The following is a 16,877-nucleotide window of genomic DNA, read 5'->3' as shown; positions in this document are numbered from 1 at the left end:
AGCTGCCCTTTTTTAAAGATGCATTTTCTTGGTCTTTGTCTTTCCAAACAGGTGGCAAAAAACGTACGTAAAAGGTAGCTCTTAAAAATAAGTTTTCCAGGTAGTTACAGGCAATCTTGCTCCACATCTAAACTTTTCTGCCAATTTGCAGTTCAAATCCCATTACAGATGTAGGCAATAACTGATTTCTCCATCTGTTTCTGGAATACCATCCCCTTGCAAGTAACATATCCATAGGCTTCTTCTTTTAAAAAGGGACTTTCTAATACTAGCTTTAATGGAAACACTGCTTTTCTGATCTCCTAGCATGCAGCTGGGATCATAGCTTATTACATAAGATCTTTTAATTCAAAGAGTACAGGAAGACAATTCTTACTATATTAAAGTCTTTGAGTGGCACAGGCAGGCAAGGTTCTTTGGGTAGCAGTGATACCTTTTATTAGACCAACTAAATAGTTGGACAATAGTTCTTTGCAAGCTTCTGGGTGCAAACACCCTTCCTCAGGCACTGGGAGACACTGCTACTGTTCTGAGATCTCCAAGGTAGAACAGAAACTAAAAATGTGACAAGAAGTCTGTGAAAATGTAAATAGATGGAAATTTGGAAGACAATGGGTAAAGACAGGAGGGGAGGGAAAAGTGTGAAGGAATGCAGGTCTTCAGCTAAAGGCAGGTTACCTGGTGTCTTAGATGTCACACAGGTTGTAATGTCTATATGCAGTCCATGATTTTTTTGTATCCAGCAGATTTATGAAATGAAGTTTGTAGACTCGTCTACGAAAGGTCTTTTGGAAGCATAAGCATCCTGTTCATTTAAAGGAAATTTTGTACATGCCAACTACCTGGTTTTCAAAGACTTAAAACTGTCATACGCTCAACAAAACATACCAGGTGATACAAAGGGCTTGCCCCACATAGAATTCTATTTGCAAGTTGTATTTTTCTATATTAAAAATCCGCCTTGATAGATCAAATAATTTGCAGAAAATTAAATTACAGAACATTCACACTGGTATTAAGTTTGCACAAAAGAACTGCAGATGCTTTCTCTGCCTGAAGAAGGGTGTTTGTACCCAAAAGCTTGCGAAGAAGATTTTTTCCAACTATTTTAGTTGGCCTAATAAAAATATCAGGTTTATCCAAAGAACCTTGTCTGCCTACATCCTTAAACCAACATGGCTACAGTCAACATCCCTGAAACACTGGCATTAAATTACTTACCAAATGTTGATCAAACACTACAGGAAATGATTTCATGTACCTAGACATATTTACTGTAACTGCAACACTGCAAACTAATGACTACTGCTTATTAGGACACCAGCAATCAATACTTGAGACAGAATTAGTAAAAGGTTATTACAGTTAACAACTGCCACGTTGCTCCCAAAGTCAACCCTACATATGCAAGTTAGTCCTATATTTCAGGTTCAATTTTAGGAAAAACATCTTTTCTCCAGATAAGTCTCTATTTCTGAAAGGATGAATTCAAATGTGAATATTATTGTGCGATTATAACCTGACTGCCAGAAACCTGATTATAGGTCCACCCTGAATATGAAGTCAAGTGAAAATTTTATGTAGATCTTCTTGATGGGGAGGAGGGGCTGACTTAAAATCCAAACAACGCAGTAGTGCATTTAAAATTATTTTTCATCAGTGCCAATTAAGACAGCCGTTCCACCCTTCACATGTTTTTAAGCAAGAGAAGGAGTTTGCATAAGCTTCAGACTATTTACATGCCTCAGTTCCAATGAACCATGCCTTTGGTTTTTATTAAATTTTAAACTGAAAGTCTAGAAAAGGAATTTAAAAAAAATTATGCTCAGAGTAGGGCAGCTATTCATAACATGGTTACCCAAAGGGAGCAAGTATAGTACTAAATTTGAAACACTGAGCCATTACGCTTACTGACATCATAATAAGAAATATTATGAAAACAGCTGTTATAACCACAGAAATATAATGCCAAAAAGGACCATTAAATCACATATCCTGATTTCCTGTATATTAAAGTACAATGACAAGTCAAGCACCATTTAAAAATAAAACTTAAGGTTACCACCACTTGTGATCAATGGAAATCCCTATGGTTTTTTCTTTCAATTAAGAGAATTTAGTAATTCCTGGGCTTGGTACGGAAAGTTAAGTGTTGGATACATTAATGCTTTAAGAATTCCCTGTTGTTTTCACTTGGTCACGTCTTCACTCCTTGCCCTAAATGAAACTATCTAAAATGGACTGTGCAGCAAACCTAGAGGCAGCTGCAAGAGTAGCATGTAAGGATCATCCAGGAAAAGGCATTTTCCTGCAATTAAATCAATACTGTAATTGAATCAGTCAGACCTGATCTAGAAAGATCTTAAATAAAGATCTTAAGTACCACAACCCTCAATTTATTTAGTTTGTTCCCTGTTGCTTTACAAGAAGAGAGCTACTTGATTTACTACGAATGCAAGGAATCTAACAAAACTACAAGCCAGAAGCATCATCAGCTTTGATTTGGTAGTAACACTTCCGAAAGCTAAAATAAAAGTTTGGGACTTCAAAGTTTCTTTGATTTATTTTATTAAGAAAACAAAAGTCACGCTTCTTTTAAAGAGTATCCAAAAAGAAAGATGATCAAAGTGATGAACTGCAGTGGGATTATGGTCTCAAATTTCAGGAGCCATTCACAAACCAGAAGTGCTGACTTTTGTCAGGTGCACACAACAGGTGTGCCGATAGCACTACTGCAATGTGCTGTCTGCCCTGGCAGCCCCACTTTCAGGGAAGAGAGAGATACTGGAAATGATAGCTTCAGTATTTTGCTAGTTGAGAAAACAGCATGTGCAGACATTGTGATGTGCATACCTATAAACCAAGCCAAAACCTGTTGCATCCATTTTTGCACCTAGCCTAGCATCAATATCTAACTGAATTACTAGCACACTCTTAAAAGGCAAACGGTGCCACAGTGAAATAAACTACGGTTACACAAAAAAGGTTAGTAAACACACGAAGTAAAAGGTAAAAGCCTCATAGAAAGGAAGGAAGTCAAAAGGAAGGGGAAGGCAGGGCATGCAAACTTCAAACAGGGTCACCACAAATTTTCCAAGGACTGGCAAGTCCCGCCAATTCTGAAATTTTATAGAAATCTTCCATCACCATTAGCAGCAGATACTTCAAGGCTACAGGTCATAAGACTATTTCAGTGGCAATATAAGCCACAAAAAAAAAAGGACCAGCAGAATACACAATTTTGAATGAGTTGGTTGTCATGAAATCTGTCCTACTGAAAGCAAATATACAGCAAACAATTGTTAGCATTTTAAAAGGGATACAGTCAGCTTAGTCTAGTCAGAAAAAAAAGCTGTCTATGCATCATCCCATATTTAACAGAAAAAACTGGGGGGGGTTTTGCATGACAACAATTTAAAACAGGGAAAACAGTGGAAGTGTTCTATTCAGTCAGCTTCTCCAATTATTTACATTGGAATTAGTAAGAAAAGTGCTTTTAAAAATTAAAAAAAAATGCTTGGAGAACTACCAAAAACTCATACCAGTAAAAATTCATTTTCTGAAGCCGACTGAATTTTAAACACAACACTATCCCAGTTATCAGACTGCACCTGGCACTGGTGACATGGACTAAATGCTTCAATTTAATCCCTGAGTTTATTTCAAGCATCTCCCCAAAAATGTCTATATTTGTCCCCTAAACCGTCCTCCCCACAGGAGAGGGAAAAAAAAACAAAGAAACCCTTTGTTAAACCTACAAGCCATGACCTTTAGATAAGAGACCATTGTAAATCTCTAAATTGTTCATGCTGTAGAGATTATGTTTCAGAAACATAGGGATAACCCACAAAATTGAACAGCTAGACAACTCTGGGCCATTTTTCAGGAATGTACAGCACCCAAAATCAATGGTGGTTAAAGATGTTCAGCACTGCTGTGAATGAATGCCCTGCGTTCCTCAGCCTGTCTCTCTCTCTGATCTGTCCCCATCCCCCAACCTTAGCATCAGTTAAATCACAGTGGGATAAATCACCATAAGCAGTAGCAAAGGAGACTGTCCGGAAATAAGCAATTGTTGCTAGAGTGACTGATTTATAGATCTCACTTGATTCTGCAATACATACACTTTTGGTGTATAAGCTCAGACTTCATGGAAAGCAGTGTCTCCTGGACCCTAAGGACAATTGTTACGTAATTCTTTGCTGAACCTCAAAGCCATCCAGAAATAAGGATGAAAAGGCAGGACCTTCTGAAGTAGCATTAATCAACAGCCCCCTCATCTTCCTATTCTAAGGGGGAAAAAAAGGAAAGGCTGGGTATTTTGGAACTTCTCTCTTTTGACTGCATCTCTTTTCAGCTTTCCGGGTCGAACAGACTGAACTCCTGGATGCTCCCTCAAACGCAAACCTTTGTTGTCCCCATAAGTCTTATCTGAAAATTCCATGGCAATAAATGTAGATTTGGACAAACTAAATTAGCAAAATTATTAAAAGCCTGAGACAGAACATCAGCTCAAGCATGATGCTACCGACTTCCACTGCCATAAAACTTTATGGTGCCACTGCAAAAAGGGGCACAGCTTGAAGCCAATTTAACCTCAAGCTGCCAAAGCATAGTGACATAGTAGGCTCAAAGAAATCAAAATGAAGGGTCCAAATGAAAAACACTGGATTATTCCAGCAGAAAGGGCAGACTGTCACTACCCCCAATTCCTGTGGAGATCAGAACAGAGAGGGATCATTGGGAGTTTAGCTCCCTCCTAACATACTTGAATACCTGTTATAAATACACATAAAAGATGGATATTTAACCCCAACTGCTTGCCATAAAGTTCCCAACTCAAATGCTGAGGGGAGGCATATAATTTAAGGAGAGCATCCCCGCACACAGTGCTCAGAAAGCTACCAAAGGGTTTCTTTACTTGAGAAGGAAGTCTGAATACTTTTCAAATAGAATCATACGCTCGTTAGGACAGTAGATTATTCTCTTTGCCCTAAAAAGTTACCAACCCAGGTGAAGGAGCTGAAGTACTGAAGATAGCAAATGGCAAGGGCCTGCAGGCAGATATAAATAAGCGAAGCATCTTTATGCGATAGGAAATGGCAGGATTGCTTTATACCTCAAAAATTAAACTCTGCCTATAATCCTCAGATAGGAATGTAACACACAGTAAAACAGTCAGAGTAAACAGGTCTCAGATCTGAAAGGCAAGTTGTTTCTATTTTGCTCAGCACAGGAAGGTACACATTAAGAAACACTTATTGATATACTGTGGTCTAATGGGATTTCACTATCCTAATTATAAATTTATGAAGGTTTTTGTCTGCATCTTGCAAAAGAAACATTATTTTAAACACCTGAGTCATACGCAGCTTTTATTAGGTATTCCAAATTGATGCATCTGCTATTTACAATTCGAACAAGAATTACTGTGCTTCCAGGGTCAGATTGCACCAGCATTTGTGAGTGTTGTCAGTATATGCATTTTGGATTTCCTTACCAAATCTGGCAACATGCTAAACTGGTTTGGAACTTTTAAAAGTTGACCTTAGCTTCCAGACGGGCAAAACAGAAGCAGAAGTTTTTTGTCCATTTCCACCTTTAAGTCACTGAGAAGGACAGAAATAGAACTCGTGTGACAACTGCAGAACTGAAATTAGAAAGACTACTAATGCCAAATGACAGCAAGTTTTGAGGTACTGTGGGAGAAGACACTGAAAAAGAAGGATAAACACTGAAAGAGAAAATAAATCTGGAGACAAGTGAAAGAGGACGAAAAGAAGAAAAGGATTTTTTTAAAGGACTAAACTCTCTATATACAAGATGTGCTAGATATGCTTGGAAAGCGCAGTCTGAGGTACAATGATAAATAGTAGGTTAGTGTTTTAAATGCTTCTAACATAAAATTTAATACCGATACATTTTAATAAGTAGATATAAATATTAAGTGTCATGCTGATCAACAGTGTGTATAGGGCTGACAAGGTGGGTAGTAGCTAGGTGGGCAGAGTACAGTTAATCTGTATATCCAGGCACTAAATTCTCTCTGCCAGGGATTAGTCTCATCTTGAAATATATAATGTCTGAACAAAACCTTGGCTCGCTTTCACACCTTTGGGTCATGACAATTTGTACCAAATAAATTTATATTTTCTGGGGAACTTACTCCCAGGTTCTCCTAGAGTTGCTTGCCTTATAAATTACTCTCTCATTCTAGGCCACTGTTGTGCTGCCAAAACAACCCTTAAGAAAGTCTTAAAGCTTTCTCTCTCACTTCAAGACTAGCAAGAAGTTCATTTGGATTCAGATGTTTGACAGGGGAACTGGACACTTAGCAAAGAATTAGGAGAACTGCTTATTTTACAGCAGTCTGCCATGAGAGAGGAATCATCTTTCTGATAACAGATGCTGCACATTTGTAAGCTTAGTGCAGATTCCACATGAAGGGTACAATAAGGATAAAGATGAGGGGCTTGTGCCACTGACTTTCAGCAAACTTGGAGCTCAAATAATTTGGCCAGGCTAAGAAGTTGAGGAACTGCCCAAAACGGACAATATACTAGCAGAAGTGCAAGCTATCCATGCCAAGCAGGGGATCTACCTTCTTTTGCATTGTAATGACTTTATGAACGCGGCAGCATGCAGCAAGGTAGGACTCACCTAGCCATACCTGGAACACAAGATGCAATTCTTAAGAAAAATAAACCTGTTTCCTTGTGAAATGGCTCTGAGTGTATTTACATTAAAAAAAAAAAAAAAAAAAAAAATTTTAAAGGATACGGTCTGTACCAGGAAACAACGTTCTTCCAGTCAACAGCTCAGCCATAATGCAGCCCACTGACCAAATATCAACTGAGCAAAACAAAACAACAACAACAAAGAGTTGTAATATAGGAAGATAAAATCTCAACAGTTACTCTGATTAACAAGTCAAAATAACTCCATATTTTAAAGACCTTTATGGTATTAAAATGCAACTTGTAATATAAACCTGGGCTAAGCAACAACGTTCAGTCACCTCTTCAGCTGAAACTCAACCCTGATAGCCTGAAATAATCTGCTAATGCCAATGTAGATTTCCTCACTAGACCTAATATACAGCAGCCTCTAAAGCATTAAGAAGAAATCTGCACATGGGAAGTAGAAACCTGTTTAAGATAGGCAGTGTTCAGAAGGAATAAGATGCATGTTGGAAGGGGACCTGGTCACACTGTAAAGGTAAAGGAAGGATATGAAATAATGTGGGGTGTTGGTGCATGAATAAGAGGAGAGGAAAGAGAAGAAAACATAAATAAGAGGGATGAAATCAGGGTAGCCCAACGGTCCCTATAGGAAATTATGTCCTAAAAGTAGAGGATAAGAAAAGATATTTTAACTACTTTATTTAAATAAATCTTGCAAATGCTGCTGCTAAACTCCCCAAATACAGTCCATGAACTGTTGGATGATCACCTAATACCACTCTCTTCCTTCCTGTAACTAGCTTTATTAGCACACAGCTGTTATAACTGTCCCCATTACACAACCAAACATAAGTCAGTCCCTTTCATGAGGCCCATAGTTCAAAAATTTTTGAGAACCCCTGCATGCAATACCTGTCTGGTTGTAATGCATCCAGTTCAACATGATTTCAGGAGCCCTGTACCACCTGGTAGCCACATACCCAGTCATTTCATCATCTGTGTGCCGGGCCAAACCAAAATCCAGAATCTGCAGAACAGAAAGGACAAGCACAAACTGATGCAGTAGAAAAGTGAAACGACATACTGTTTAGAGCAAATAACTAGACAGTTCTGAGGCTGGGTGGAGGAAGAAACAGTGGAACAATTGCAAGAGCAGATTATGAAAGCTGAATTTCACAACCAGTTTGAACGTACTAGAGTAGAGGAGCATGGACCTTGGGTATCAGAAAGTATCACACGTATAGATAACTTGCCTCTCTCAGACCTGTGCTCAATTCCAAGCCAAAGCTGTCCCCTCTTCACACTGATTACTACTAACTTCTCTCATCACACAAAAAAGTTAACTAAAGTTAGCACAAATCTCCTCATAGCTCCTTGAAAACAAACTAGTGAGGAACAGACTAAATCATTCTAGACCATTTTAACCTGTGCTACTAAAAAGGGCAATATGCTCCATATACACCTACATTTCCAAAATAATTTTTGTTTGACCCTTTAATTCCAAGAAATAGGCACCATACTTCCCACTCAAACCAGTAGCCAAACCAACTGCATGCTGTCATTAGGTTACCTTCAGCTCACAGTCTTCATTTACAGCTAGGTTACTAGGTTTTAAGTCCTAAAAATGGAAACAACATCAGCATCAGTCTTGTGCAATAACATTTGCTGCAACTACAGTGGAGTCTATGCATCGTTTGCATTTGCATTTATATCAAACTGGCTTTCAATGTCAGCTATGTATTGTGAGGGAAAAATCTCATCTTAGAGCCAGCTCCGGTTTTCTTTCCAGGCCCTCTGTATAAGCTACGATAAGCTGTTTTACAAGATCCTTTGATAAACAGATACAGTACTTTAAAATCTCAATACCTCTGTTAAGTAGCCGTATATTGCACAAATAGAGCAACCAATTTGGGGTAAAGCAACATATCCCAGGACACAGTCAGTCAAGGCAGAGCTGGGAATAGTAACTAAGAGTCTTGACACCCATTTCCCACCTCTAACCACTAGACCACCAACTGCAATATTCCCCCAAAACTTTCTTCCCAAGTCTACAGCTTCTATATTATAAAGAATGAATGCCAAACCCTTTAAAATGATTGATTTCAGTGCAAATACTCACTCTGTGTATTATGTCAGCTGAATGGATATACTGTAAAACAAAAAGACAGATATTTTACATAGTACATCAGCAAACTTCCTTCATTTCCTCACTAGAGCATAACACCTTCCTTCCCAAGTCAGACTGAGTAATCTGTTTGCCTAAGCCTTCTGTAGATTGTAGGTACAGGAATGTTTTATTCTCAGACCATCTCCCTGATTATTATTAGGATGCTCTCATCTACAGAAGCTTATGCTTCTCTGAACCAGTTAGTCTTAGAAAGCTGCTACCCTGTCCCCCCTATTACCCAAGGTGTACCTAGACAAGTAGCATTATTATTTTATTCAAATAATAAAAGTTTATTTGACAGTGAATAGATTGCCTCTCTCCTACATAATTTTCCAGTGTCGACCTATCCATATATATAAAAAGAATGTAGACAGGCGTCTGGCTGGGGTCATCTGACCCCAGCACTCCTTCCTGCCTAGACAGGGGGTTGGACTCGATGATCTGTTGAGGTCCCTTCCGGCCCTGGCATCTATGAATTATGTGCATTTTCCTAGTGGAGTTCCCTATCGGTATCACTGAATTATAGAGACAACAGGAAAGGGACACCAGAAACAAGGTTACCCTCTTTTATAGCAGGTACAAGAGAAGGCAGCTGACACCTTGAAAACAAACTGGAGAAGCGTAAGTTTTTGTAGGTGACAGTCTACTTCATGAAAGGTTGAAAGCTTGCCTCAGTTAGTCTCTAAGGGGTCACCCTGCCCTGCCTTCTGCCTTACTTCAGACTAACATGGCTCTCTCTCTGTTCCACATTAGTAGAGTTCATAAACATTTCAAAATCCATTCATCATGAAGGGTGCAACAGGCATCAAGGATTTTGCCAGAGTTGTGTGTTCAGTCTCAGATAAAACTGATGCAACTACCTTCAATCCCCGAAGAATTTGATATATGAGAAACTGTACATGGTCATCTGTGAGCTTTTGGCATTTTACAATATTGTTAAGATCTGCTCCCATGAGGTGCGTCACCAGGTATCTGGAAACAGAAGAAAAACATAAGATAGAGCCAGCCACGAATCCACCCTCATTCCACGAAGAACAACATGAGCGCTCCGATAGGACTTGGACTAAACCTGCTCCTTTTGCAGCATGGTTTAGTAGAAGAGCCCACCACAGGAGGGAATCAACACCTTTCCTTTAAAATTGAAACTGCATTTTCTTCACCATACCTGCTTGCCACAGATTCCTGAACAATGTTTAAGAAAACATTTCTGATACCTAAAAAGCAGCTCCCTTTAAGACTCCTCTTTCCTTCTATATGCAAATATATTTGTAAGAGATAGTAATTTCATTTTAAGCTTAGGAGATCTTGAAACACAGCGAACACCTATTCGTTTACCTTCCAAAGATTGAAACGTACAAGGATAACCTAACAACTACACAGAAGAAAGATTAAAGGACCCAATAAACTGTATTTCAGACACCCATTATGATGTTTTGTAAAATGTAACTCTTAAAGTTAATGCTATGTCCTTTCAATCATAAATTCACCTCCAACTGCAGAACCGTTTAAGATTAGAGAAAGAAAAATAAGCATCTATATTAAAACACTTATTAGGCAGAGACTGAAAACATTAAATTGAGGCTACTGTTTGCATCTCTAAGTTAAAATCCTTCTGCAGAAATAAGCAGTAGATGGTCAGATATCCATACATAAATCCACAAGAAAGGCACCATCTTGCAATCGTGCTCACCCCTGTAGGGGAAACCTATTGTCAGTGTTAGCATTGTTAAAGATGGAAGAACGATAAGCTGTAGTAAATCTTTCATTCACATTCTCATACCTTTTTATTATGCTTTAATACTGAACTTGCCATCTTTTTTCATAAGTGCAAGGAATCAAAACTAGGTTGCAAAGATTATCATGTCTACACTTCCTGAATTTGTCCACAGACAAACAAACCCCAAGAAGCCTACAGTGAAACACTATTTACAATATATGTAGTTCAATATCGGGAAGCCTAATCTATCCAAACACCTTCTATTTTTCATAAAGTGAAGTCAATTTAAACACCTAGTTAATTGCTAATTATGATTAAAAGTGGAAGGAACCTAATTATGAATTCAATTATTCTCCAAAAAACAGCTGACAGAGAATATAGAGCAACTTAAGAGTAGGACTTACTTTTTTTTTTAATTAAGAACTCAAAATATTTCAATTCATTACAATTTTGTAAAGAAGCAATGTTTCAACACTTCTAGCTCACCATGACAAGGCGGAAAGTGAAGAAAGGACAGTTAAAATATTAAACACTCTAAACACCGGATATAAAACAACTCCTACAGGGTCTGTTATTAAGCAATCACGTTTTCACATGGGCTTTGTTGGACTCAAATGTAAGTTCCACATTACTATTCAGGACAGGTGGAATTTGATAACCTTCAGTCACACAGCTCAACATTACAGCTTCAAAACAGACTCTGGAGGAAATGGTTATTTCATTAGCTCTTTCAACAAACTTAACCAAAGGGCCAAAGCAAGGTCACATGACAAAGACAGTTTTATTGCCCTTGTTTCCAGCCAACAGGGCATACCAAAAAGACAGGGAACAAATAAGTTCATATCAACTGGATTATTTGTTTCATCAGAAAATTTCCCTTTTCATCTCTGCACCCCCCCTTCTCATTCAAAGTAAAAATAAAATAAAAGGAATAATTTCAGTGCATGCCCTTTCCTGCCTAAATGAACAGCCTCCTCAGATGTAGGTTTCTTAAAGCAGCAACTACCTCTGGGCTCCAAAGTGTTGCTAGAACAGTGGGCTTCTGCAACAAGAGAGATGTCCATTACCCATGCATCAAATACTAGTGACTTCCTGCTAGCTAAGAGTCAATAACCAATGACCATATATGCCTTTCACATGTCAACAGACAAGCTTAAAATGGCCCCACATCACATGCAGCGTTTTAACGGCGATATGGCCTACATTTGAATTAACAGAACATGCACTCTCTCTTTCTCTGTACACCAGATTTGCAACACATTACTGATCTAGGTATCCACCCTTGCCCCCATTTATCAGGTTAAAAAATTCTATTTATAAAGCTTCCTATGACGGTGCCTTGCTAGATGCTGGTGAGCTCCTATAACTATCCTGCCACAGGATCCCTTACAACTTAGAGTAGCTCCAGAAATACATATCTGCTGCATGGGGCTGGAATTTGGTATAAATTACAGCAGTCACAGAGTCACTAAAATAACAAAAAATAACCCTTCTTTTATTTACTCTCCAGAGGTAAATTCCAGGCTATGAGCCCAGGTTCACTGCTCTGCTGAAGTGAGTAAGATTCAGGCTTAATTTAGTATGGGTATATGTGTGAGGAATACAACCTACTGGATCACACCCTACAAGGATTTATGGGTGCCTAGGTACAGGTAGCTTTTTTCAAAGCAACGTAAGCTTAGTTTTCCAGTCCAGCATATTTGCAGACACTGATCAGAATCAATGCCAAACCACTCCAACTCATCGAGACAGACAGATACCCAATGAATTGCCCAGCAGCACAAAAATATCTGATCAGGGCCTCCCACTGGTACATTTTATGGCTTCATAGAACCCACAACACTTTTCTTGCTACAGCCATGTTTGGGGCCATTCAGAAAAGGCTGCTTATTCTGTATCATTAAAAAAAGATTAGCAGAGCTAAAGCTTGGATTTGCAAAGGCATTTAAGGGTGCCAAGGACCCAAATGCACTAGATGCCTTTGCACATCCCAGCCTAAATATCCATAGATTGGTAAAGCAAAGAGTAAGCACATATGGCAAGAACACAAAGGACATCTACAAGCACTTGGATAGGTATTTAAAACACTGCGGAAATGAAAGAGACCTACGATTCTGACAAATTGCCCACATAATCCCTCTCCTTCTACACCAGGGAGCAAGGGCGGTTAAACACTCCTACTGTAGTTCAGCAAGGAAGCAAGGAAGATGTTTGGGCCTTAGTTTTCAGGAAGGTTACCTACACATCATTGAATTCTTCCAGTGACTTGGCAGGTGTGAATACATCCAGCAAACCAATCACCTGTAAAGTAAAAAGGCAAAAATTAAAAAGCTGTACAATACTTTTGTAATACCATCCAATGTACCTCATTAGTGGTTTCTTCCTGTAATGGAAGAAAAACTATTCACTCCACACTTCATTTCTAACTACATGAACAGGCTAGGGAAAAGGAAGGAAATCAGTCTTTACGTTCTTGTTTGAATGAAAACAATCTTTTCACTATAAGAAGTTGTAAGTTTCTAACATTTAAGGTTATCATTCTCACCCAAACCATTCATTTAAAGTAGCAAATACAAAAGAAAGGTGGAAAAGCCATGCACTATTAATATAATTTTATCTTGCTACTTGATAAAGATCCTGTACGTGATTCTAGATAGTCTCTTAGGGAAGAGGGAAAGCAAGCAGAAATGGGCATCTAGAGCTCCAACTACAAAACAAAAGCTTTGAAAGATAACAGTTAATAAAACATACAACCGAGTTTTAAAAATGACAAAAATCTGATTAACCAATTCTAATATTAATCTTAAATTACATTGTTCCAAAATACATAAATTTAAGGTCTCAGAGACCAAGGTTTGAAAACTAGGGCTCAAACAATGTCAGGGGGAAAAGAAATCTCCGTTTACTTATTTTTGTTAAGTCTTTTTAAGACCATGTAAGCCAATCTCTAGCATAGTGACTTAATACCCGTGCTATTTTCTATAACAGAATAATGTGAAAAGCAAGGATTTTTGTGGGTCTCATCTTTCATTAGACCAACTGCACAGTTGGGACAGACTTAGACAAGCTTTTGAGTACAGCATATCCCGCCATGCAGTTCGTCCAATAAAAAGTATCACCCACAAAAATCCTTGCCTCTTGGGTATTTCCTAGCTTCCTTCACGGCAACATCACTCCAACACTACTATAAAAGAATCATCACATTCTGTGCTTTTGTTGAAAATGTGGAAACAGTGTTTTTTAAGGACAACTTAAGAGCAAGAACTTCCAAAGAGTCTTTAATCTCAATTCACTCAACAGATCAGAATGAAGACTAAGATTGAAGTATAGAAGTTTTTTAATGAAACAACCTATCAAACTAGAAGCTAGATGAGGGGGAAAAAAAATCAAAACTATTGAAGAAGTTTTAGTTAACACACATCTTAACCTCCCCAACCAGTGAAAATTATGATCTAGATGGGTTCGCCACACCCCGCATTTGCACAGACATGAGTGAAGGTAGAAATGGCTAAGATAAAAGTTTAAACAGATGGTCAAAGGCACAAGTTATGAAGACCCCAGACAATGCTTTTGGCAAGGATATTAGGTTGAGAATTAACTGAACAACTGAATCAGCTTCCACCTACCCACCCGTGCTACATCCTAAAAATTATTTAGCTTCTGCAGTAAGTAGCCCCTGTTTAAGCAGGCTTGTTCAACATATGGCCCACGGGCCACCATGCGGCCTACCAAGCCGTTTTCTGAGGCCCGAGGTGCTGCGACAGGTGTTTACTTTCATTCCCACCCCTTGTCCCTCCCCCAGCCCCTGAGCAGCTTCCTAACTGGGGTGGGGTGGGGTGGGAGCCTTTGGCCGGCCCACCGGGTGATAAAAAGTTCATGATCTGGCCCCACATTCAAAAAGGTTGGAAATCCCTGTGTAAAGATCTGTTCCCTTCCTGTGTTCATATGAGCTGCAGTATTTCATAGCCATGTAAAACGGCAAATTCATCCTTTGAAACACAGCAGGGAAACAATCATTGTAGTTAATTATGTGCTTGCACGGTTTCTTCAGTAGAAGTTTCCATCTTAGATATCAGTCAGATCATCGCATTACCCATTAGTTTAGCATGAAAGGGCAGAGTTTGCCTTTTCTGCCCCAACTCTTCTTGCCACCTTCCTCAGTTTGGCTCTACACATTTCAATACAGGCAGTCTTCAACTTACAACATTTCACACTTACAACGTTTATAAATTGACACCATTTCTACTTTCTGACATCAATTTCGACTTTTCAATGCTTGATCTAACGCAACACCATGCCAGTGAACAAGTTCGCTGCGTCACCAGTCTCCCTGGACAGTATCTGTCCAAACTTCCTTTAAGGAAGCAGCCAAGACTCCTGAGAAGACTCCTGCCAAGAACGCTTCAAAAAGTCCAACCAAGAGCCCTTCAAAAAATCTCACAAAGTCACCTCAAAGAAGTCCTTCCAAATCAATACAATTGCTATTTACAATATAAATACATTAATGTAGCTATACTACTCATCTATAATTGATTGAGTACAAAGTTCTGTGTTATTTTTCATAAAAATAAGGTATTGGGCCTTGGTTCAGGAACCAATCCCCCTTTTATAACATTGTTTCCTATGGGAAAAATCAGTTCCAAGTTGCAATGTTCGACTTAAGATGCAGCTTTCAGGAAACAATTTTGTCGTAAGTCCAAGGACTGCCTGTACATCAAGGCTACGCAAACCTTTCCCTTCATGAGAGAACCTGCAATATTTCCATGTGTCTGCCACAGTGCATCACTGACTCAGTTCTGAAGTGTCACTCCTATGTTCAGAGACCTAACTAGGACTGAGGACTGTCAGTACAGAGGCTGGTCAAACTATACTTAACACGAACGGAGTACAGTTCACCCAAGTACTCCAATACCATTTAGTTTCCTGCTGAAGCATTTCACATCAACTGAAAGGGATGCTAAGTAGAAGCAGCATTTCATGCAAAGGATATAGCAGAAGACTAGAGCATGAGAACAAACAAATCTTTAGAAATGCATTATGATCCTGCAATCCTGCTTCCATGCATGTCATGGTTGATAGACAGGATGAGATTTAAAGCAAAGGAACTTCATATGACAACCAACAACTTGTCAAATTAAATACTAACATGAGACTCAAACACATTTCACTTTGCTAAATTCTTCAGTTTAATCTATGATACAAAAATAATTACCAAAACACTAACTTCTAAGTTCCATTATAGGTCACTTAGTATTATAGAAATGCCACTTGAGATTCAATGGCCATGCCTGAGTTGAGTTCTACGCTCAGAGAAGGAATTCAGGCACCTATTCCTGAAGAATGCAGCAGGTATTCCTCAAAATTACAGCACTTTCAGTACAGAAGGGATCTTCTGAGAATTTATTAGTCAATATATTTAGCATTACATGCTGGAGGCCCTTTACCAAGATGAATAACTTATTTTCTACTTTACAGTCTTAATATTGGATACAAGATCATAGGTCAGAGAAGGAAAGGTATGGGGATTATTGATAAAAAAGAAGAATTTGTTTGAAATGTAAATGTACAGTGGTACTTATAGAAAAAATAATGACAGTCTCCCTGTTCCGATTTGCCAAGTACCTTTTATCGCCTTGGGGCAAGCAAACAGATGTGGGAGATAAGGTGGCAGCAAAGTGAGAGAACTGAAAGGAACAAAATAAATAAGAAATTGTAAGTCAAGACATAGGTAGGGACAAAACTTTGTACAGCTTCACAGACAAGGAAGGAGACTGGAACCCAATGAAAGGATTAAACAAGATGGTACATGTTCAAGGCAGCGAAGAGGTTCTTAGCATTAGTGTTTTGAAGAATAAAGGTGAGAAGATGGAGAGGAGACATCAGACATCAAAGGCAAGCAGAGATCACGAACAAACACACACTTCGGAAAAAGAAGAAGAGACTGAAATTCGGGGTGTGCCGATAAAGGTCTTCTTGTCCGACACCGATGGCCAATTACTAACCACCAATATACGCTGATACCGATCCAATTGCCAATTTACAGGAACGTAGCCTGGCAACTTGGAGAGCAGCCTCCTATTGCAAGTCTGTGGACAGGAAGGGATGTGGGGGAGCGGCAGACTGAGGCCTCCACAGAGGAGGGATTGGGGCAGGGGCAGGGGCAGCCCAGCCAGGGCAGTGAATGTGACCCCATGGGCAGCTCGTCCAGCGGGTGTGGGGAATGGGGAGCAGCTCCCCACTGCTGCAAGCACCTCTAGGGGAGGCATGGGGGGGCATGTGCCCCCATGGATTTATGTATGGGGCAAAGGCG

General features: G+C 39.2%; 1 protein-coding gene across 1 annotated transcript in view; it reads right to left on the bottom strand.

Moving 5' to 3' along the window:
• MAPK14 (mitogen-activated protein kinase 14) overlaps positions 1-16,877 on the bottom strand; it is a gene marked incomplete at its 5' end in the record, with an annotated part of 39,605 nt that overhangs the window by 11,627 nt on the left and 11,101 nt on the right. Inside the window, 6 exons of the mRNA XM_019546164.1 lie at positions 6,781-6,852; positions 7,596-7,710; positions 8,254-8,301; positions 8,803-8,832; positions 9,711-9,822; positions 12,810-12,868. Of these exons, the coding sequence (XP_019401709.1) occupies positions 6,781-6,852; positions 7,596-7,710; positions 8,254-8,301; positions 8,803-8,832; positions 9,711-9,822; positions 12,810-12,868 (436 nt within the window). The remainder of the gene's footprint in view (positions 1-6,780; positions 6,853-7,595; positions 7,711-8,253; positions 8,302-8,802; positions 8,833-9,710; positions 9,823-12,809; positions 12,869-16,877) is intronic.

Source organism: Crocodylus porosus, unplaced genomic scaffold, assembly GCF_001723895.1.
Source record: "Crocodylus porosus isolate Cpor-Errol unplaced genomic scaffold, CroPor_comp1, whole genome shotgun sequence".
NCBI lineage: Eukaryota > Metazoa > Chordata > Crocodylia > Crocodylidae > Crocodylus > Crocodylus porosus.
This window is presented reverse-complemented; position numbering and strand designations above follow the sequence as displayed.